Raw genomic sequence first — 24,534 nt, forward strand, 5'->3', positions numbered from 1 at the left:
CAGCATCTAATTAAGTAATGAAACAACTATAAGTATGCTCTTTTGCTAATATCCTTCCATCTGACCAGCCTTCTTCTCTGAATTTAACCCCAGAATTGTCTTTATTCTAGTTGGGCTTTCAACACACTGGCTAAAAAAAGTTCTTTTTTCATCCTGTATCAACACACACAAAATGCTGGAAGAACTGAGCAGGTTAGGCAGAATCTAATGAGATGAATAAACAGTTGACATTTCCGGCTGAGATCCTTCATTTTTTTTACTATATTCTGTGCCCTCTGTACATTTGACGCAACAGTTAATACTTGAGTAAAGAAAACAACCCCCATTTGCTTCATTAGCATTTTCAGGTTTGTGAGAAATTTGCCATAAGTTCATCCTTCAATTTCACTTACACCTTTTGAAGTTCTGTAGCATATCCAAAGAATGTAATTGTTCCTTGACATATCAATGCAGTTATAAAGAAAGCAAGACAGCAACTATACTTCATTAGGAGTTTGAAGAGATTTGGTATGTCAACAAAAACACTCAAAAACTTATATAGATGTACCACGGAGATCATTCAGACAGGCTGCATCATTGTCTGGTATGGTGGTGGGGGGGAGGTGGTCTACTGCACAGGACCAAAAGAAACTGTAGAGGGTCATAAATTTAGTTGGCTCCATCTTGGGTACTAGTCTACAAAGTACCCAGGACATCTTTGGGGAGCGATGTCTCAGAAAAGCAGCGTCCATTATTAAGAACCTCCAGCACCCAGGGCATGCTCTTTTCTCACTGTTACCATCAGGTGGGAGGTACAGAAGCCTGAAGGCACACACTCAGCGATTCAGGAACAGCTTCTTCCCCTCTGCCATCTGATTCCTAAATGGACATTAAACCCGTGAACGCTACTTGACTGTTTAAATATATATTATTTGTGTTTTTGCACAATTTTTAATTTATTCAATGAACATATACTGTTATTTACTTATTTTTTTTCTCATTCTATATTATGTATTGTATTGAACTGCTGCTGCTAAGTTAACAAATTTTATGACACATGCTGGTGATAATAAACTTGATTCTGATTACAAACAGGAGAAGATTTGCAGATGCTGGAAATCCGAGCAACACACACAAAAGGCTGGAGGAACTCAGCAGACAAGGTAGCATCCGTGGAAACGTCGACTGTACTTTTTTCCACAGATGCTGCCTGGCCTTTTGTGTGTTTTGCTCAGATTCTGATTCTTTGTTTTTAACTTCAACCCATTATGTCTCAGTAAAACGTTCTTTCAACATCACAAGCTATGGTATCTCTTGTACCAGTACTGCTCTCCACCTTATTTTATCCTCTACTGTCTTGTATGAAACATCAGAAGGCTAGAATGGCAGCTTAAAGACATGTTTCCAAAAGAACAATTACATGATATTTCCACATCTATTCATGCCCCTGTACTCTATACCTTGCATTTGAGCTGGTACTATTAAGCACAAGCACAACTGGAAACATTTTAACCATTTCTTAAAATGTTGAAAGTATTCGTAATTTATACTGTGCATACAACTGATTTAAAACTGAATATTGATGTTTAATGTGCACAATACCTGATAAACCTCCACCCTCCAGCTGCCATTTATCATCCCACATTTATGTCTTTTTCCTACTGATCATTCTAAATAAAAGTGCAAAGTATGTGGCACAATCTGCACCTCAGCATGAATTTAGTCATCTAATCAGGTGAACACTATGAAATGTTTGCTTTAGGGAGGTTCAATTTGTCATAACTTGTCAAATTACAGTTAATCCATAGTTAGCAGCAATATAGGGTGAAGGAAGGTCAAGTGGTCCTCAAGTAGGAAAGAAGCAGATGACAGACTGACTTCAAACTTGTGAGTGGTTGGAGTTATACACAAGTCTTTATAAGGTACTCTGTCATTACTCATTGACTTCTGAGTCACAAATGCTAATGTGCTTTTGATTATTAAGTCACGTTTGTATTTTACAACAGTGTATGAACTACTTAACAAGCACCAACCTAGTTGTACCTACTTGGTGAGAGATGCTGCAACATTGGGAAGATAATTAATTATCAGTGAGTCGAAGGTTCTGGGAATGGGTGATGATCACAATACCATTGAGGTGAAGAGTTGGGTTTGAGGTGACAAATAGTTCCTCTTGACTGATGAATCCAAAGATTCAGTATGCCAAGGCATTTTAATTCTTTTGCAGGGTGCGGAGGTAAAATCTTCTCCTGTCTGCATGTAGTAGATGAGGCTACGATTCATACCTGCAAAGCAATCCCAAAGGTATATATATAAAAAAACTGTATAACATCTTTTACAGCAATATAATACTGCACTTGGAATTTTGTGTGTAACTTTGGTTGCCCCATTACAAGAAGGATGTGGAGACTTGGACAGGAAAGAAGAGATGCTGCCTGGATTAGAGGGTATGCATTATAAAGAGAGGTTTGACAAATTTGAGTTCTTTAATCTGGAGCAGTGGAGGCCGAGGGAAAACCTGATAGTAATTTATAAAATTATGAGAGACATGGAAAGGGTAGACAGTCATGATCTTTTACCTGGGAATGTCAAGGACTAGAGGATGTGCATTTAAGTTGAGAGGGGGTAAGTTTAAAGGAGATGCGTGGGAGGAATATTTAACACAGAGAACGGAAGGTACCTGGAGCTCACTGCCAGGGTTAGTGGTGAAAGCAGATACAATAGTCACATTTAAGAAGCTGCTGCTAGATAGGTACATGCATATGCAGACAATGGAGAGATATGGATCATGTACAAGCAGAAGAGATTTAGTTTAATTTACTGCAGGTATCATGGACCAAAGACCTGTTTCTGTGCTATATTGCTCTGTGTTCAATGATCCTACACCTGTTGAGTGGAAGTTAACGCACTTTGGAGGTTCAACAGACAACTTTATGAATGTTTGCTTTTAGAGAGATGATCAGAACTTCTCCCATAATTTTCTCAAATAGGAGTCTGACTCAGGTCTTTGCATTATTCATAAAGATTTCTTCCATTCAGTCCAATTGAACTATTTGAATGATATAGATGTGTGATCAGGAGAGGTTTTAGAAATTACAGTAAAAAAAGTGAATGCATTAATCCAGTGTCAGCATAAATGACAGTCACTGAAATGAGTGAGCTCAGTATTAGATATGTAGGTGATTTGATGCCCTGGAAATTCTCGAATGTCCTTCGAATGCTACCTCTGTCCTATAGTCATATTCCCCCTCCCCCTCCCCTACCCACTCTCCCCTCTCCCCCGCCACACCCTTCCCCTTCCCTCTTTCTCTCTCTTCCCCTCCTTCTCTCCTGTGAGTACGAAGTCTGTTTACGTCAACCCCACTTTCTGCCCTGTTCACATTTCTTATTTCTAACATACTCTATGGGATCCCAAAATTGTATTGGTAATACTTCTGTGGCTGGGCATGGTGCAGGGGTAAGGGTGTGTGGGAACCATAAACAAATTACCTTGAATCAGAATCAGAATCAGGTTTATTACCTGGTGTTGTGAAATTTGTTACTTAGCAGCAGCAGTTCAATGCAATACATAATATAGAAGAAGAAAAATAAAAAGAAAGAAAAATAAAATAATAATGAGTAAATCAATTTACAGTATACATATATTGAGCTGATTAAAATTGTGTAGAAATCAGAAATAATTGTATATTAAAAAAGTGAGTTAGTGTTCATGGGTTCAATGTCCATTTAGGAAATGGATGGCAGAGGTGAAGAAGCTGATCCTGAATCGCTGACTGTGTGCCTTCAGGCTTCTGTATCTCCTACCTGATGGTAACAGTGAGAAAAGGGCATGCCCTGTGTGCTGAAGACCCATAATAATGGATGTTGCCTTTCTGAGATACCGCTCCTTGAAGGTGTCCTGGGTACTTTGTAGGCTAGTACCCAAGATGGAGCCGTCTAAATTTACAACCCTTTGCAGCTTCTTTTGGTCCTGTGCAATAACCATCCCCCCCGCCCCCATCTCAGTCAGTGATGCAGCCTGTCAGAGTGCGCTCCTCGGTACATTTATAGAAGTATTTGAGTGTATTTGTTGACATACCAAATCTCTTCAAACTCCTAATGAAGTATAGTTGCTGTCTTGTCTTCTTTATAACTGCATTGATATGTTGGAACCAGGTAAGTTCCTCTGAAATCTTGACACCCAGGAACTTGAAACTGTTCACTCTCTCCACTTCTGATCCCTCTATGAGGATTGGTATGTGTTCCTTCATCTTATCCTTCCTAAGGTCCACAATCAGTTCTTTTGTCTTACTGACATTGATTGCCAGGTTGTTGCTGCGGCACCACTCCACTAGTTGGCTTATCTCACTCATGCACACCCTCTCATCTCCATCTGAGATTCTACCAACAACGGTTGTATCATCAGCAAATTTATACATGGTATTTGAGCTACACAGTCATGGTTATAGAGAGAGTAGAGCAGTGGGCTCAACACACACCCCTGAGGTGCCCCAGTGTTGATCGTCAGCGAGGAGGAGATATTATCACTAATCTGCACAGATTGCAGTCTTCCGGTTAGGAAGTCGAGGATCTAATTGGAGACGGAGGTACAGAGGCCCAAGTTCTGTGACTTTTCAATCGGGTTCGTGGGAATGATGGTGTTAAATGCTGAGCTATAATCGATCAATAGCATCCTGAAATAGATCAATTAAAAGCTGTACATGGGCCAGCAATAGCTATGCCAATAGTAAAATAGAAGTTGAGTGTTGGCATAAGCATTCATTGTAAATCTCTCCAATGCACTTCCATTCAGACTTAGTTTGTGTTGCTCAAATTTGGGCAAATCTCACCAACAAAACCTGAGCTGGATCACCTCTATTCTCAAAGAGTAAATTTGATGACATTTTCAGTTAGGGAAGGTTTCTGATATTTCTATCATTAAAACAAATTGGAACAGAGTTGTGGGACCAGATTGAACAGAAGTTATTTGCTGTTTTTTAAAAAACAAACTGTGATGCACTGGTTTTAGCATTGTTTAGATTATGAGCATTTTTTGGGGATAAATTACAATAGGAATTGTACAAAATTATTTCATCATTGACAGAAATGACAAATAATAGTTACAAATTTCAATTGTAATTTGGGGGTTTTGTCAGTAGTTTCCCTTGGAAGCATGAGAGAGAAGAAGTTTAATATTAAATACACAGCTTTTTTCTTTTGTAGATGCCTTCAGCTATTAGGAATACGTATGGACTATGTGTTTATGGACTTTTATTCAATCTTGGAAAAATTCTAAGGATTAGAATTCTTTCAAACTAAAGATTGGGTTATAGTTGCATGAGTGTACTAATAAAATTGAGTGTCATAGGTTCCAATAGTAAGTAATTACAACATGTGAAATCATCCCAACTAGCCATTCATTTGTATTGCACAGTTTATGTTATATACACTTACTTTCTTGGGAAGCGCAAACTTCCTTTATCCAACTGGGAAGTAGCCTTGGCTGAAAATCTTAAATTGCAATGATCTCATCTTCGTTGAATTAGCTTCTGAAGTTAGTTCCAGAGGGTCTGTTCAGAATGTTTAGAATGCAAAGCTATAGGAAATGACTTTAAAATTGAAGCAATCTTAGCCTGAGATAGGAAATGGCAGATAAAGTTACGTTCAAAGCATTGGTAAGAACGTACATCTGTTGCAGAGAGGGCTCCTGGATCCTTAGTTGGAAAGGCAAACTATTTTGTATAAGATTGTTAATTTAAAACCACACATAAAGGAAAGCTGCTTTGAACTGTGCAGGCTTCTGGTCATATTCTCTCATTCTCTCCCTCTCCCTCATCCACTTTCCCCAGTCTGCTCTTTATTCCATTTTCCCTCTCCCTCTCTCTCTGGCTTCTCTCTACTTTCTGACTCTCTCTTCACCACTCATGATCACTCTTTTTAACCATCTCTGTTTCTTCTCCTCACATTCTCTATCTTCTTCACTTTCCTCATTTTCCTCTTTGTATATCTCCATTGTATCTAATGCTTACTCTCTCTATCCTCCCCATTCATTATCTTTATATTGACCACTCTCTTTACCTCTCTATTCTTCCCTCATTTTTCTTCTCCACATGCTCTTTATCCTCCTCATACTAACTTGCCACTCTACAACTCTGCCGCTCTGTGTATCTCTGTTCATCTGCCATAACTTCCATATCAGGTTGTGATGCACCCTAGAAGAATGCTTTCTACTGTGCATCTATAAAAATTAGTGAGGGTTTTATTGGACAGGCCAAATTTTTTAGTTTTCTGAGGAAGTTAAGGCGCTGGTCAGCCTTCTTGGCAGTGAACTCTGCTTGGTTAGAGCAAGTCAGGTCATTTGTGATATTGACCCTGAGGAACTTAAAGCTTTTGACCTGTTCCACTTGCGCACCACCGATGTAAATGGGGTCGTGCGGTCCGCTACTCCTTCTGAAGTCAACAACCAATTCCTTCGTCTTGCTAACGTTGAAGGATAGGTTATTGTCTTCGCACCATGCCACCAGGTTCTTAATTTCCTCTCTGTACTCATACTCATCATTACCCGAGATGCGGCCTACAATTGTTGTGTCATCAGCAAATTTATATATTGAGTTTGATGGAAACTTGGCTACACAATCATGGGTGTACAGTGAGTACAGTGGGTTGCTGAGTACACAGCCTTGTGGGGCACCGGTGCTCAGAGTGATTGTAGAGGAGAGCTTGTCCCCTATTTTTACAGCCTGGGTCCTGTCTGTGAGGAAGTTGAAGATCCAGCTGCAGATCTGAGTGCTAAGGCCCAGGTTCCGGAGCTTAGGAATCAGTTTATTTGGAATGATGGTATTAAAGGCAGAGCTGTAGTCAGTGAAAAGGAGCCTTATGTATGCATCTTTATTCTCCAGGTGTTCTAAGGAGGAATGTAGGGCCAGAGAGATGGCATCTGCCGTTGACCTGTTGCTCCAGTAGGCGAATTGCGAAGTGTCGAGGTTGACCGGTAGGCTATGGTTGATATGTGCCATAACCAATCTCTTGAAGCACTTCATAGCAATTGATGTCAGAGCCACAGGTCGATAGTCATTCAGGCATGCCACCTTGCTCTTCTTTGGCACTGGGATTATCGTTGCCTTCTTAAAACACGAGGGGATCTTAGACTGAAGCAAGGAGCAGTTGAAGATATCAGCAAACACTCCAGCTAGTTCACTTGCACAGGCCCGGAGAACCCGTCCCGGGACGCCATCTGGGCCTGTCACCTTCCTTGGATTTATCTTCAGGAAGGCCCTTCTAACGTCCTCCTCGGTGACGATGAATCTCGATGCCACCAGTCCGGCTCATCCGGAGGGTCGGGACGCTCCTCTTCTGTTCGAATCTTGCGTAGAATACGTTAAGTTCATCAGGAAGAGAAACACCACAGTTATTGATATTCCTGGTGATCTCATTTAGACCCTTCCATAGTCTGCTGGCATCGCTCCTGTGAGCCTAGGCTTCCAACTTGGCTCGATACTACCTCTTGGCACCCTTAATGGCTTTCCGGAGTTCACGGCTGGATTCCGTGTAGGGACTGGTATCCCTAGACCTAAAAGCCACAGCTCTAGCCTTTAAAAGGGACTTGACCTCATAATTCATCCAAGATTTCCGGTTAGGGAATACCCGGATTGTCTTGCGAGACACACAGTCCTCCGTGCATTTCCAAATTAAGTCCGTGACAGCTGAGGCAGACTCATCGAGGTTAGCTACCGAGTCCTTGAATAATAACCAGTCCACTGATTCAAAGCAGTCACGGAGGACCTCATCCGTTTCCTCTGTCCAACGCGACCTACTTTTGACACCGTAACCTCCTGCCTCAGTTTCTGTTTGTAAGCCAGGAGGAGGGGTACGGCCTGATGGTCCGATTTTCCAAAGTGAGGTCATGGGACGGAACGGTAGGCATCCTTGACTGCTGTGTAGCAGTGGTCAAGTATATTCAAGCCTCCAGTGGGGCAGGAGACATGTTGGTATAACTTTGGTAGCGCCTTTCTGAGGCTGGCCTGGTTAAAGTCCCCGGCTGTAATGAGCAAAGCCTCCGGATACCTGGTCTCAGGTTCACTGATGTTGGCATACAGTATGTTCAGAGCACACTCCACATCCGCCTGGGAGGGAATGTAGACCGCTGTCAGTGTGACTGAGGTGAATTCCCGTGGCAGATAGTGGGGTCGACACTTCATCGACAGGTGTTCCAGGTCTGGGCTGCAGGAGCTTGTCAGTGCCACTGTGTCTGAGCACCACGCAGTGTTGATCAGTAGGCAGACACCACCTCCCCTCGTCTTGCCCGAAGACGCCGTGCGGTCCATCCGATGGATCGAAAATCCCTCCCGTCGGATGGCACAGTCGGGGGTGGCAGGGGAGAGGCGGGTCTCAGTGAAACAAAATACACAGCAGTTCTGCATCTCCCTGCAGTAGGTGAGTCTCCTTTTAAGATCATCCACCTTGTTCTCTATGGCTTGCACATTAGCTAGTAGGATGGTGGGCATAGGGACCCCGAAGCCCTTCAGCTTCAATCTGACCAGCAGCCCAGCTCTTTTCCCACGCTTCCTTGGTAAATAGTGCACCTTTCCAGGTTTCCATCGATGCAGTGTATTGTTGTCAGCTCTTTGAGGTTCGTGGACGCATTTCGCGGGGATCGATCGGCGGGTCACGTTGTCGGATGCTCCGGGTTGGGCCAGGTAACGAGGGAGGCTTCGCTGCCACTTCCAGCTGCCAGGGGCCCAGGCTGTTGATTGGGTCTGGCCCGGATCGCCGGGCTCGTGGCTGAAACAAGTTCTTAAGCCGAGTCATGGCTGTGGAGCCTCGGGCTTGATTTCCGAGGTCGGCGGTGGAGGCCTCACTTCCGGCAGCTGTGGATAGCCACCGACGGGGCTTTATGGTGGTCGCTCTGGGGAAGCGTCTGGGGCACCTTGAGGTCTCTGCCGTCACTTCCGTGTGGTCATCTGCTCCAGAGAGGTGCTGGTCGGAATGGGCCGTGTCTCCAAGCGCTCCGGCACGGTAGCAGACCGTGGGTCTCCGGGAACGTGGTGGGCCTCGCTGGTTGAGTCCAGGTGCGGTCCGGAGTTTAAGAAGCAGTTCTGGTGAGGTGGTCTCCAGCTGGGTCAGTCGCTTTGCCAGGGTGTTGTTGATCTTGATCTTGCTAGATTGGAGGTTTTGAAGGGTTTCTCGGGTATAGGATAGTGGAGAGGGCAGTTTGCTCGGGAGAGCATGCGCAAAGTCGCCAGTTACCGGCGTCATCTTTCTTTACTATTTAGTAAAAATTACTATGAATTACACATTGCACATTAAAACAGAGACATAATGTAAAGATTTTTACTCCTCATGTATATGAAGGATGTAAGTAATAAAGTCAATTCAATTCAATTACTTGCATTTGAGACTCAATCCTTCTGAGATCTTAAGTCATCTTTTTTTTTCTCTCTTCATTTTACATTCTTCCAATGAAGATTTCTCTTTCAGCTTACATGAACAAGCAAGGGTCTTGCTGCTTAGCAAGCTTCCCCAAAATACAAATTTTCATAGACTGTTCTCCTGTAGAGATCGTCTTAGTATCCCATCAGGAGTGCTTAACTGTAGCCAAATAAACTCTTGTGGCCTGCCTGCACAGGGAACGTGAGGTAATATCCTCCACCAGTCTCAACTATCTGAACTCTTAGGTGCACTCTGCCTTCTTTTATCCATCAGTAAATTATCCATTTGGAACAGCAGTAAGAAAACACAAAAAAAATAAAAATGCAGCAAATGTTGTCTACTTGGCCCCTCAGTTCTATCTCACCATTCAATATAATTGAAGCTGATCTGTGAAAGGCTTCAACTCTTCTCCATTGCCACTTCCCCATTGGTCTGTCAAAAACTTTGTCTATCTCCTCTTTAAATATCTCCAGTGACCTTGCCTGTCATACTTCTATGTAAATTATAAATTTTATATTGATCCAATTTTATATGTATATGTAGAATTCAGTAGCCACTTTATTTGGTATGCCCTGTACACCTCAATAAAGCAAATATATTGGATTTTGGTTAATTGGGCCATTGGTCAATTGGAGCAGCCACTTATTTGGGACATCTCTTAAAGAATAAAACAAATCGAGAAAATTGCTGGGATTCCCTTCATTTATTTGGGACACTATGCCATTTAATTGGAGCTGGAGACTTGCCAAACAGTTTCTAACTACCTTCAGTGGCATGCACTTCTGTGCTTAGAGTGAACAGTTTTTAAATAGTATGAGTTATGTGTATTTGTGTTCAAAAAACAGTGATTTTTGTTACTGGTAGTTGACAAGAAATAAGTTTTGCTTGCTGTACTTTTAAGCATTAAGGCTTGGAGATGTCAGAAACAGCTGGGAGTGAAAATGAAACTACTTCAGCAATTTAGGAACTATGGAGAATTTGAAAGTATTTACAATCATCTTGAATTTTACAATAAAAATGAAGATTTGGAGGATGCTGTTGACTTTGGCATTGTATGAAGGCAGTTCATTATCTGCACTTAGTATTTGCACTGATTTTGTTCGCTTACAGTTAATCAAAAGTACATGATAGCATACCTTTGATAACTGCTAACAGTTACACAGTTTTATAGTACTGCAGTAATATTTGTAGTATTATACATGATTTGTTACTCAGTCTTTTTTATACCTTTTATACCCTTATTAACTATTTCCTTGAAACTTCAGCAAATTGGGGCAATTGCTTAATTGGACAAAAATATACTGGTAATGATATGTCAGGGAGCTGGAGTGAATGCCATTGCTATTACAAAGGAAAGAGTGCTAGGCAAAATCAAAAGGTGGATAAGTCACCTGGACCAGATGGACCACATTCCAGAGTCCTGAGAGATGTTGCTGAAGAGATAAAAGTCATGATCTTCCAATAATCAAAAATGAGGAAATGTGCAGATACTGGAAATCCAAGCAACACACACATAATGCTGGAGGAACTCAGCAGGCCAGACAGCATCTATGGAAATCAGTACAGTCGACATTTTGGGCCGAGACCCTTCAGCAGGATTTCAAGAATCACTTAATTCTGGCATGGTCCCAGAGGAATGGAAGATTGCAAATGTCACTCCACTCTTTAAGAAGTGAGGAAGGCAAAAGTAGGGAAATTATGGGCCAGTTAGCCTAACCTCAGTGGTTGGGAGAGTGTTGGAGTCTGTGGAGTGTTGTTAAGGATGAGGTTTCAGGTTACTCGGAGACTAATAATAAAATAAGTCAAAGTCAGCATAGTTTCTGTGAAGGGAAATTTTACCTGACAAATCTGTTAGAGTTTTTTGAGGAAGAAACAAGCAAGGTGGATAACGGAGAGGAAGTGGATGTCATTACTTAGATTTTCAGAAGTCATTTGATAAAGTGCTACACATGAGGCTGCTTAACAAGATAAAATCCTAAGGCACTACAGGAAAGATACTGACATGGATAGTGGAATGGCTGACAGGCAGGAGGCAGCGAGTGAAGTAAAGGGGACCTTTTCTCGTTGGCTGTCAGTGACTATATGTGATCCTCAGGGGTCTGTATTGGGACGGCTACTTTTCACATTGTTTGTCAGTGATTTAGATAATGGAGTTGACGGCTTTGTGGCAAAGTTTGCGGATGAAACTCAGAGGTGCAGAGGGACTTAGGAGCCTTTATGGGTTGTGTCTGTATTAAAGAAGGGAAATACAATGTTGCCGTTTATTCCAAGGGGAGTAGAATATAAAAGCAAGGAGATAATGCTTTATAAGACACCAGTCAGGCTGCAGTTGGAGTATTGTTATCAGTTCTGGGTCCCATATCTGAGAAAGGATGTGTTGTCATTGGAGAGAGTCCAGAGGAGGTTCTTGAGGATGATTCAGGGAATGAAGGGGTTAACATATGAGGAGCATTTGGCAGTTTTGAGCCTGTACTCACCGGAATTTAAAAGAATGCGGGGGGATCTAATTGAAACCTACCAAATGTCGAAAGGAAAAGATAAGGTGGATGTGGGGAGGATGTTTCCTATGGTGGAGGTATCCAGAACTAGAGGGCACAGCCTCAAAATTGAGGGGTGACCTTTTTGAACAGAAGTAAGGAGGAATTTTTTTTAGCCAGAGAGTAGTGAATCTGTGGAGAGCAAGTCCTTGGTTATATTTAAAGCAGAAGTTGGTAGATTCCGGATTGGTTGGGGCATCAAGGGATATGGTGAGAGGGCAGGTGTATGGGGTTGAGTGGGATCTGGGGTCAGCCATGATGGAATGGCAGAGCAGGCTTGATGGGCTGAATGGCCTAATTCTGCTGCTATGTCTGCTATGTAGACATGCTAATTCTGCTATGCAGATAGCATATATAGTCATTTACATTCATATTAAGTTTGAGAGGTGGAAGTTAAAAGAAGATTTACAAAACAAGATTTTTTATACAGAGTACGTTAGGTGCCTGGAATGCTTTGCCAGGGAAGTGGTGGAAGCAGATACAATAGTAATGTTTAAGAAACAATTAGAGGGACGCATGAAGAGGCAGAGGATAGAGGGATGTAGACTGTGTACATGCAGATGGAATTAGTTAGATTGGCTTGGTCCACATCGAGGGCTGAAGAGCCTTTTCTATGTTCTGATTTCCTCCAGATTATATCATTCACTTCAACGCCAGAGGCATGTTACAGTTACAGTTTAATTTACTAATTCACACACCTTTGGGAAGAAATGAGGGCATCTAAAGCATACCCAAGAACACAAGGGATTCTGCAGATGCTGGAGGAACTCAACAGATCAGGCAGTATCTGTAGAAATATATACCCACATGGTCAAATCCTGATTGAACCTCAGTCGTTGCAATGTCATTGTGATGTTTTACAAAATACCATTTGGAAATCCAAGTGCACTTCATCCTGGCTCCTCTATATCCTTTTAGTTACTTTCTCAACAAATTCTAATAAATTTGTTAACTTGATTTCAGCTGCCGGTTTCAAACTTAACCGTCTAATATTGACTTTTTTTTATAGATGTAACAGGTTTATATTTTTTACAAAATGTGAATTATGTCCTTTATCAGATTAGTAATTTAGGAAATATTTTGGGACATACTTGTCACATTTTATTGTCTATAGTTTAGAGGTGTGTAGCCATGTATTTCTATTTCATCTCTATTGTGAGTGAATCAATAAACTATAAAGACAGTTGCACTTTTTATACCTTTTTTTTATTAAGCTCTATTTTTGTTTTCACTGATTTGAAAAAAAAATTATTGGACATGTTTAGATTTATATGTCTGCCCTTCAGTTAATAGCTATGTTTGTTGATTGATTGATAATTATCAACTTGTGCTTTCATCAGTGCAGTTGCTAGTGATTGTAATGACAGTGAGAAAGGATATGTTTAGATTATAATTTGACAGGTTTTGCTGTCATAAGTTGTACTGATTTACTTAGAGAAGTTCCTGATTTTAACCATATAACAATTAGGCCATCTCGGCCCTTCTAGTCCATGCCGAACTCTTACTCTCACCTAGTCCCACTGTGTTGCACTCAGCCCATAACCTTCCATTCCTTTCCTGCATCTCTTCTAATCTTCGTTAGTCTAGTGATGGTTCTGGTAGAAATGATGGAGAGTAGTTGGGAGGTAGAAAAAGGTTCATGTGTGAAATGAATGCATCCTGTCTTTAGCAAGCTCACAGTGTTTCTAATAAAATCTAATCTCTACTTTTTCTTCTTGTGGTGGCTTTTAAGGAACTACACAGTAATGAGTAAAGAAAGTAATTTGTATGATCCATAGAGTTGTGGTGCAGGTTGTACTTCTTATAGTATGCTTATTGAAGGTCTATACAATTATTTTTTGCTAATTTGGGGGTAATGTGAGATATGGTAGATGTGAATATTGGGGAGAACTTGATCTTCCTAAATCCCTAATAACCATAATGTCACTGCTTGTATCCTAATATCTGCATTGAACATATTCTTGAATGTTTGCACCTAAAATAAGTAATCTTCTCTGCTCAACAGCTGGTTTAATGCAGTTATAATTCAGACTATGATTTAGAAGAATCATATCTGTAGATGTTTATAGCTCAATTATTTTGAATATTTTATTTTCAGTGGTGAAATTAATGAATAGTAGCCATGTTTAATTTAAAAAAAAGGACAGACCAATCCTCACAAAAATGTTGAAATTAACAGGTCTAGTGTTGGACTTAATTGTAAAGACGGAATAAAATGGTTTAGTTGTAACTCCTGGAAGCAATGTTCAGTACCTGTACTGAGAATACAGTGAATTTTCCCTCTGGTCAATCAAGAAAGTCTAAGGTCCAAGCTCCACTGGCCCAAGAAAGGATGAATTGTTTTTATTATTTTTAGTAATGTTCACTACCAACTCCGAATAAGCATTGTTTTCTGAAGGTGTGACAAGAAATTGAATTTTCAGAAATATAACAACGCATCATTACCTTTCAATCAGTTAAATTGAACAAAAATAGCAAAGTCCAATCGTTGCTTTGATTGTGTGCTAGATGTGAAATAAATAGGTGAGTATGAAACAGATGCTCATTAGTTATTGAACTCGGAGCAAGTCTTGGTACATTGCTACATGTTCTATCAATTCTCGAACCAGCTAAATACAGGAAGTGAAATACATCTGGTGATTGACCTTTAACACGCAATGTAATATTCAAGTACCGGTGTACCGGGAGTGTCATGATTAATGTCATTGGCAAGATAAAGTGGATCTAATTTATGGATATTATTGAAATGAAGATGATTTTGGAAAATACATTGGATATTAATAGACTGCTAATTGAATCAGCACATATATCATGAATGACCTAGAAATGGCTCTCCTTTAGTTGTTCATGTTCCTTTTGATCAGTTAGTTTGTGGCATTTAGTAATTATGTGTGGCAAATGACCTACAGTAGTACAGCAAGTAAGTATGTGTAAACTGATAAAAGCAGGATGTGCAGAATCAGCATGTTCATGGAGTTATGGTGTTTCTTTCTTAACTGCTAATTCTTCAAATATTTGTGTTAGTTGATGTAGAAATTATATTAAACTTAATGACTGAATGATTGAGCTGCAGTATAACCAAACCAAATGTAATTCATGTGGTTAAGTATTCTGGGTTTTAATGAATTGTAAATGAGACATAAATTGAAAAAATGCACTGCTTAACCTCTGTTAGCACAGCTCTCTGTTGGAAAATTAAATTTTGGGTGGATGTGATTAACAAACGAAATACATATTTTATTACAGAGTCAAAACTTGATTCCAGAAAGGCTAGCCTAAATAGCTCAGATTGTTAAAGCCTTCAGGATACTGCAATTAAATTTTGAACAAGATTCACAAACTAGCAAAAGAGTAGTTCATTTTTTTTTCCCTCTGACCATTTCTTTTTGCATATTTCCCTCCTATGCACTTTTTATTTTCTAGCAGAACAAATACATCTTGAATAATGGAGGTAGCACATTAAAAAAATCTGGCTGTATGTATGAGAATCTCAGAACGATCTCTTCTGTCATAATTTGATTCTGACCTACTCTGTAGAATCTCAACAAAAATACATCTGCAGATTTCCTCGTGTTTGCGCTTGAAAAATATATTAGCCTTTTTATATAAAAAAGTCACAACTAGTTGTCAGTCTACTGAATCATTTCAGTAATGAACATATGTTGTGACTTTAAAAAGCTGCACTATCTGAAGTTGAAATGCTGTCAAAGTATCAGGATTTTACTTTGAACTCTTATACCTGACTCTTGCAAAAGATTGATTATATACTTGATTTAAAAATTCATATGGTTTGTATTGAATGTAATTTCTGCTTTTCAGTGGTGACAATTGCACTTTACACACTCATCTGAATAAACTGATGACATTGTAAACTCTACTGGTCACGCTCCTGGAATGTTAACATTTTGCTGTTATCTTATTGTTTATGAATTAGTCTTGTTCATTAGTTACACATGGAAGTTGCAGAGACCATTTAATTAACTGATTTTCATCAGAGAGAGTTCTTCTTTGCTCTCCTGTAAAGGATAATGATCTTCTGAATTAGTGGTAAATTGTATTCCTTCAAGTGTAACCAGGCTCTGAAAATAATGATGATTTGACAAGAAGGAAGAGCTTGACCATACTCCAATCATGAGAATGAGGTGCACTGATATTATTGATTTATAGACTGCTACATAACAGTTTGGAGTAATCATTATCTTTGCAATTCAACTCAATTTTGGATGTTAATATAATGATATTAAATAACATGCATCACTTAGAATTACGATCTTGCTCAATGGAATTAAAACAATTATTGAACATAGAACATGGAACAATACTGCACTGGACAAGCCATCCTGCTCATAATGTTGTGCCAATCTTGATGCCAATTTTTACTAAATCTTCTCCTCTTCTGTATCTTCCACATCCTCCCATTCCCTTTATATGTATTTATCTATCCAAAGGTCTCTTAAACTCCACCAATCTGTCTGCTTTCTACTTCAATGCCTGAAAATCTATTGGAGGCACCTACTCTCTACCCTAAACTGCTTCTTATAATTTAAAAAAACCTCTACTAAGGCTCCACTCAAACTCCGACCAGCCTCTCCCCTCAGCCCGGAGAAAACAACCCAACTTTGTCCAATCTTTCCTCATAGCTCAAACCTTCTAATTCAGGCAATATCCTGATAAAGCTCTTCTGCACTCTCTCCACTGACTCCATATCTTTTCTATATTGGGGTGTTCAGACCTTCATGCAATATTTCAAGCACGGACTGATGTATTATACAGCTGCAACATGACTTACTTACTGTTATACTCACCACCCCTACCAGTGCAGGAAGCACGTCACAAATATTTATCACCTTATCCAGTGAACTATGGACCTGTGCCCCAAGATCCCTCTGAACCTCAGTGTTGTTAAAGGGTCTATCATTTCCTCTACACTGTCTCTTTTCGTATGACTTACCAAAATAAAACAGCTCACACTTGCCTGGATTAAAGTCCACCAGTCACTTATTTGCCTAGGTCTGTAACTGATCTATATCCTGCTGTATTCTTTGATAGTCCTTTACATTGTCTATAACTCTACCAATCATGGTGCCATCCGGAACTTTGCTAATCCACCCATCTACATTTTCATCCAAATCATTCTAATGTATCACAAACAACAGAGGTTCCAGTGCCAATCACTGCAGAACACCATTGGTTCATTGCTCAGTGACGTCCAACCAGTTCATTGGTCACTGAAATCTACTCTCCAGCTTCTACGGACAAACCAGTTCCATATCCAGACTTGCTATTCACACTGGATCCCATGCACCTTTATCTTTTGAACCAATCTACCTAGAGGGATTTTACCTTATGTCCATGTACATAATATCCACTGCATTACCCATTGTCACTATAAAAAACTTGTTCCAGTTTGTAAAACCTGACCTGTCCCACACAAAACTATACTGCCTGTCCTTAAGTAGGCCATGCCTTTCCAAATGTGCATAAATTCTATTGTTTGATATCCTGTCCAAAATCTTTCCTACTACAGATAGCTGACTGGCCTATAATTACCGGGATTATCTTCATTTCCTTTCTTGAACCAAAGAACATTTGCTGCTGTCCGGTCCTCTGGAACTTTGCTTGTTTGGTAGTGCGGACACAAAGAAAGGCAAAATTATAAAAGTCTATCATCTATTATACCTTCATTTTTTGAGCATATTACCTTTACAATATGATGGTGTTTCTTTTCTGGCTGCAGGAAACTCTCGGAGGAGATTTATGTGCTCTGTGTGTAACAAGAAGTGTTCTTCGGCTGCAATTCTACAGGAGCATCGAAAGGTCAGGCAGACAAGAGAGCCCCTTCAAGTCTGCTCACAGCATGCAAGCATTCTCATGCTTGAATGAGGGTGTCAGGTCACTACTGTCGGCTGTTAATACTGAGATACTGCCTCTAGATAGTTCTGTTGGCTAAATTAGTCCCCACGTGAGCTCTAGCAATCCCAAGCAATGAAAACGTTTGATAATTGATTAGGGTAAAAGTAAATTACATTTGCTAATCTTTTAACTAATGGCTCAATATGAGAGTGATACAAATTTATAGATTTGGAATGTTTTCTTGATTTCATTATTGTGGAGTAGAAATGAAATCTGCAGCTGTCTCTGTCTTGTTAACTAGCTGAGCTTTCAAATCTAGAAATATTATGAAGCAGCAATGAATAGAACAATAGTTTATATTTGTAGTAATTATTTTAGCAGAGCAAATATTCCCAAGGCACTTCACATGATTGTTACTAAACAAAAGGATTCATCAAACACGTGAGAATACACTAAAAGGACTATAATTTTGGTTGAAGTTTTTAAAAATGCATCTTAGAGGATTAAAATATAGGGATTGCATTACAAGAAGTGAGTTATTCGTGAATCAAAATGGTGATTTAGGTATGGTATGAAATATGTCAAAAAATCTTTCAGTGAATTTGCCACTGTAAATTGATTGCAGCGAACTTTGGTAAGCCATTGCATCTGGGTAAAGTCAGATAGTATTCATTTACAATAGACACATAATTGTGCAGTTTAATTTCTTGGTGATCTAAAAAGAAAATGCTGGAAATACTCAGTAGGTTAGAGCACAGAGACAGTTCATGTAATTTCTCGGCATTTGTGGGAATGTATCAAGTGGCAGATGCTGACGCAAGTGTATTTGTGACTCACTTAGTCAGCATATTAAATGGGATGGACTGTGATTTGGAGAATAATGTTCATGTTGAAATTCCGTCAGAAGAAACCCTTTAGTCTGTATTTGTGCATGATAGATTTTTTCCTTAATAAGTTCTTCTATTACTCTGGTTTATGAGCTGAATAAGCTCACAATGTCCAACATTTTATTTGGACAATATGAAATATTATCTCCTTTGTTTAAGAGTTAAAGCTTGGAAATTGGATTGCACCTACTTTTGGATTTTAATACTTGTGCCAAGTTAAGTTGACCATAAAAATAGTATAGTTAGTCAAAAGCAAGTTTATACAGGCCTAATGTGTTGCCACACAGAAAACACAAACTGTGTGGTATCTGATAGGACAAAGCTTAATTCTGCTCAGCTGAAGATGCTTTACTACAAGGCTGTCAGAGAAGGGTGTTAGCCCTTAAATGTAGGACACAGAGCCAGAGCTAGTAGGTTGGCTATCTCACTGTGCCAGATACCCTAGTTTATTCCTGATTTCAGATGCCTTCTCTCTACATTTGGTAATTGCATGGATTTCCTTGAGGTTTTCTTGTTTCCTCCTGCATTCCAAAGGTGTGTGGGTTGGCGCTTGTATATTACCCCTAGATTGTACACGAGTGGTAGAATCTGGGGAGACTTGATGAGAACTTGTGAGAATAAAATGGGGTTTATGTATAGTTAGTGTCAATAGGGGGTGAATGTTTGGCCTGGACCCAATTGGCTGAAGAGATCGTGTCAGTGTTGTTCATTTCTATGAGTCTACACGCTGTCCGCAGCGCCTGCAAAGCTGAAGTAAGACGCTGCAATTTAAGATAGAGGGACGTGAGAGAAGGAGAGGGAGAGTTTACAGAAAGGGACATAGGAATCCTTATAACTGCACGAGGCAGGAGGTCTCATGTAGTCAGGGAGCCACAAGTTACACCAGGGCCAGTGAAAGTAGAGCCCAGCAGGAACTTCCTCAACTGCTCTCCTCTAGGACTGACAATATCTGGACAAACAAACAATGCTACATAAAGTTTCATGACCTCACAAAATATATCAAGAAGGGCTGCACACAACCAGAAATACTGCAGGTTCATCTGGACGTGCTTAACCAGACAGACCTTACACTTCCACCCACTCATTCTATTCACATATTCAATGACAAAATCTCCTCTGGAGAGGCTAAAGCCAGCGAGTAATAAGAAGGATGTCACCCTCATAGTCCGGAAGCTCAAAAGACCCTACTCTTCATAGACGTAATGACTACAGAGGCGCAAACCACCTCATGAGTGAGGTGAATTGTGTTCATTAATAATGTTCTGTTTTGATGACTGCATCCATTTAATTTGATTGTCTGCAGTCATCTTCATTACTTTTAGTCGTAAGAGCATGAAGCATTTTGCATGGAGGTTATAAATTTATTTTGCTTTATCCTTTCAGAGTAAGAGGAGAGGTGTCCTGTTAGCATGTAATCAAAATGCCATGAATGAGGAGGAGCATGTGGAGATGAAGCTCCTAGAGAGGGGAGTAGAGGAAATAGATGGTGGAAAGAATGAAGATGATGATCAAAGTGTCTCATTGCATCTGACACCCCGCAGCACTACTTCAGCCATGGGTGATGTAAACAGGTTGGAGTGTTATGGGGGAGATACAATCAGCAGTAGGGTGCTGCATTCTGGCGTGAGTTTGGTGTGTGGTTGCTGCAGAGCAAGTCCATACAACTGTACAGCTTTAGAGGGTTCAGATGTGGAAGCATTAGGATCCTTTCATGACATGCTTGATCTGTGTGCAAGAAGATGGTGCTTGCAAAATCAGATCTGATGTTGAATGCAGCTGATGAGCAAGAGCACAAAGGAGTCCATTCCGTACACTTACAAGAAATTGTGTGATTATGCTGGTGAGTGGCGGTGCTCAGAATGCCACTTCCTCCTCACTGAAAGTATTCCTTTGTCAATAGAGAGCTCAGCGATCTGGCTGTAATTGTGATAAGCAGCATATGGTGAAATATGGCATTGATTTGCTACTGTTGCTTGCTGTGATCCAGTGGACAGGAAGTAGAAAATCATTGTCATTGGTTTGATGGTTAGGGAGAGAGGGGTTCAGGCATGGGAGCTTAATCAAAGGACATGGTACATAGAACAATAGCACAGGGACAGGCTCTTCAGCCACAATTACCCAATTAAATTAGTAATTAAATGGCCAAATAAATTAATCCCCTCTGCCTACACAGTATCATATGCTTCTGCATTCCTCCCATTCACATGCCTATCTAAATGTCTCTTAAAAGTCCCTAATATTTCTTCCCTTACCATCACCGTAGGCATTGCATTGCAGTCTCCCACTGCTCTCTGTGTACAAAAACGTGCCGCTCACGTCTTTGAAATTACCCCCTCTCAGGATTAATGCATGCCCTCTGATATTAGACACTTAAATCCTGGGGAAAAGAAACTGTTTATCTATGCCTCTCACGGTCTTATCAACCTCGATCAGATCTCCCTTCAGCCTCTGCTGCTCCAGGGAACACAACCCAAGTTTGCCTAAACTCTCATTATAGCACATGCCCTCTAATCCAGGTAGCATCCTGGTAAATCTCTTCTGCATCTTCTCCAAAGCCTTGACTTCCTTCCTGTAACGGAGTGACCAGAACTGTATGCAACACTCCAGATGCAGCTTAACTAGAGTTTTATAAAGCTGCAACATAATGTCCTGACTTTGAACTCAATGCCTTGACTAATAAACACAAGTATGCCTTTTGCCGCCTAACCACCCTATCGACGTGTGCAACCACTTTCAGGCATCTATGAACTTGGACCGCAAGATCTCCCTGCTCATGAACACTGCTAAGGGTCTTGCCCTTAACAGTGTACTGTCTCTTTACATTTGATCTGCCAAGGTGAACACTTCACATTTGGTCAAGTTAAACTCCATCTGCCATTTCTCTGCCCATATCTGCAGCTGATCTATATCCCGCTATATTCTTTGCCAGTCACCTATGCTATCCACAGCACCATCAATCTTAGTATCATTAGTATCACTTAGTAGGCTCAGTATCACTAGCCTACAAAGTACCCAGGCTATCTTCCAGGAGCGGTGTCTCCGAAAGGCAGCGTGCATTACTAAGGACCCCCAGCACCCAGGGCATGCACTTTTCTCATTGCTACCAACAGGTAGGAAGTACAAAAGCCTGAAGGCACACACTTGGTGATTCAGGGACAGCTTCTTCCCCTCCACCATCCGATTCCTAAATGGACATTGAACCCATGAACTCTACTTCTCTTTTTTTAATATATATTCTGTTTTTGCACAATTTTTAATCTAGCCAATATATATATATTGTTATTTATTTATTTATTCTTTTATATTATATATTGCATTGAACTGCTGCTGCTAAGTTAACAAATTTCACGACACATGCTGGTGATAATAAACCTGATTCTGATTTGCAAACTTACTAACCCACCCATCTACATTTTTATACAGGTCATTTATATACATCAGAACATTGGAGGTCCTAGAACAGAATCCTACGGAACACCACTAGTCAGAGCCCTCCACCTAGAATAAGTCCCTCTGACCTCAACCCTCAGTTTTCTATGGGCAAGGCAGTTCTGAATCCAAACAGCCAATCCACCATTGATCCAATGCATCTTAATCTTCTGGATGAGCCTCCCATGAAGAACCTTGTCAAATGCTTCACTAAAGTCCACGTGGACAACATCCACAGCTCTACCTTCATCAGTCACCCTTATCACCGTATCAAAAATACTCAATCAAGTTGGTAAGACATGATTTGTTCCACACAAAGCCATGCTGGCTCTCCCTAATTAGGCCATGATTTTCCTAATGCTTATTAGTCCTATCTCTAAGAATTTTCTCCGGTAACTTCCCTACCATGTGAAACACACCAATGTTTAGTTTCCAGGATTATCTCCAGTTCCCTTTGTGAATAATGGAACAACGTTGGCTACTGCCAGTCCTCTGCGATGTTTCCTCTCACAGTAGTTTACATATCTCTGTGAAGGCAAATGACGCCAGGTAGTGTGGGCACTCAGATTAAAACATGGATGTCACCATCTTCTTCTTGGATTCATGATCAATCTGCAAACTAATCAGCATATGTGGCCAATTTTTGGTGGCATCATGGGCCAGAACCAACTGCAGAAAGAATGAAGCAATGTTCTTCAGCAACTGGCCTGATAGGCCCACTGTTCCTTTCACATTCAAGTGTAACTACCTGAGGGTGCTAGAGATCTGGTTTGGAAGGACTGAACCATGTCAGAAAAATTGGCAGGAGTGAACAGACAAAGTTGAATAAAATCTGGCACAATGGGAGTGGTGATCCCTCTTAATAACTAGTAACAACTTAGTCATCGGATGTGAGGTGCTCTTGATGCTGCTGTACTTGACACAGGTGTGGCCCATTCACCATTCCTTTGCCCTGACCTCCACCATTTTCAGAATGGAATGGATCCAATAGGTATTTGAATTCAGAAGCCACTCAGTTAGGTCTCTTGATATCAACAGACTGCTACTTTAAATAATGTGAAAGGCAAGAATATAGTGCAAAGTGAACCTGTGAGTTTTCCATCATACCTATTGTCTGGAGCATTTGATTTCAGTTTATGTCAGTTGGGTGTTAAGCATGTGTAGTATGACTAGTGATGTCACCAGGTGTGTGTACCTGAAGCTGGGTAAAAGGTTGGACTGCACCATGTTTACAATTGTTGCGATTTCATTTTGAAAGATTGATGCTACAGTTTACTTGTGCTGGTCGAGTCTAATTGTGTGGAAAGGTGGGGGGAATAGATCTCGGACTGCGTGTTTGAAGAAAAAAGTATCACTTGATCGTATTCCTAGGCTCGTGAGGGAAGTTTAAACAGTTGTTCATTTTACGGCTATTATTTAATTGATTCCACTACCTAGTTATGTATCAACAAATGCCATGACAAATCAAAAATGCAAATTTTCTTTTTATTCTCCTCTCATCCCCAAAGCTAAGTTTCTCTAAATGATGCACAGTTGTCCATTGTTGTTTAATTTTGTTAGGATTGTAACACATCCTGTGACGTTACTGTTTGTAGCTCATAGTATAATGGCAGGGAGTCGATAAAAAAGTATTCATATGGTCTGATGTTAAAAAAATACTGCCAGATAGCAGGGATTTAATGTCTGTTAACATAACAATTCCTATAGTCAGGTAAAATAGGTACAATTTAGAGAACTTTAATTATAGCTTTGTCATTTTCATTAACTTAGAATTTCAATCTGCTGTTAATGATAAGTTGTTCAATTGCTGAAAATATTCAGGGGAATGTTATTAATTTATAGAAGTAATCAAATAAAATGAAGTAAAATAATTAAAACCATATTATTTGAGAAATGTTCTCACCTTTTGAAAATAGTTACTGTAATTCTATCATTCTGTAGTCATGCATATAGAATACCCATATTTCCTTATCTGTTTACAATTGGGTGTAGGACCAGTGGTGGTTCAATGTACAGATGATGGCCATATGCCACATTGCATCTGTGCTTGATCTTTGCTGGAGAAATCCAGGATTAATGCCATTGTATTTCTCTTCCTATTTCAGATATTTTTTTTCCTCAGTTTTCTTTAAAAGATGCAATATTTTTTGTCTCAGCTACTTTTTGTGGCAATGTATTCCATGCTGCAGTAAACAATCAAACAACACAATTTATCCTAACTCCACATTTCACATTCCCTCAGTGGCTGTTTTAAATCAATGATCCATTGCCACTGACTCTCTAACCAGAGGAAATGATCTTTTCCTGTTTGCATTGCCAAAACAGTGCAGAATTTTAAAACAAGTTTTAACATTTACCCCTTGCCTCTGTGCTGTGTGGGAATAATCAAAATTTCTCAAGACCTTCCTCAGACAATAATTTCCCAAAATGACTGTCATCTT

At 40.1% G+C, this 24,534-nt stretch overlaps 1 protein-coding gene across 5 annotated transcripts in view; it reads left to right on the plus strand.

The window, feature by feature from the left end:
* The window catches only part of prdm5 (PR domain containing 5), a 331,962-nt gene that overhangs the window by 104,284 nt on the left and 203,144 nt on the right, over positions 1-24,534 (plus strand). For all 5 annotated transcript variants that reach the window (XM_063042227.1, XM_063042228.1, XM_063042229.1 and 2 more), the window contains exon 8: positions 17,662-17,741. In XM_063042227.1, coding sequence (XP_062898297.1) covers positions 17,662-17,741 — 80 coding nt within the window. The remainder of the gene's footprint in view (positions 1-17,661; positions 17,742-24,534) is intronic.

The sequence above is a fragment of the Mobula hypostoma genome, chromosome 3 (assembly GCF_963921235.1).
Source record: "Mobula hypostoma chromosome 3, sMobHyp1.1, whole genome shotgun sequence".
NCBI classification, from domain to species: domain Eukaryota; kingdom Metazoa; phylum Chordata; class Chondrichthyes; order Myliobatiformes; family Myliobatidae; genus Mobula; species Mobula hypostoma.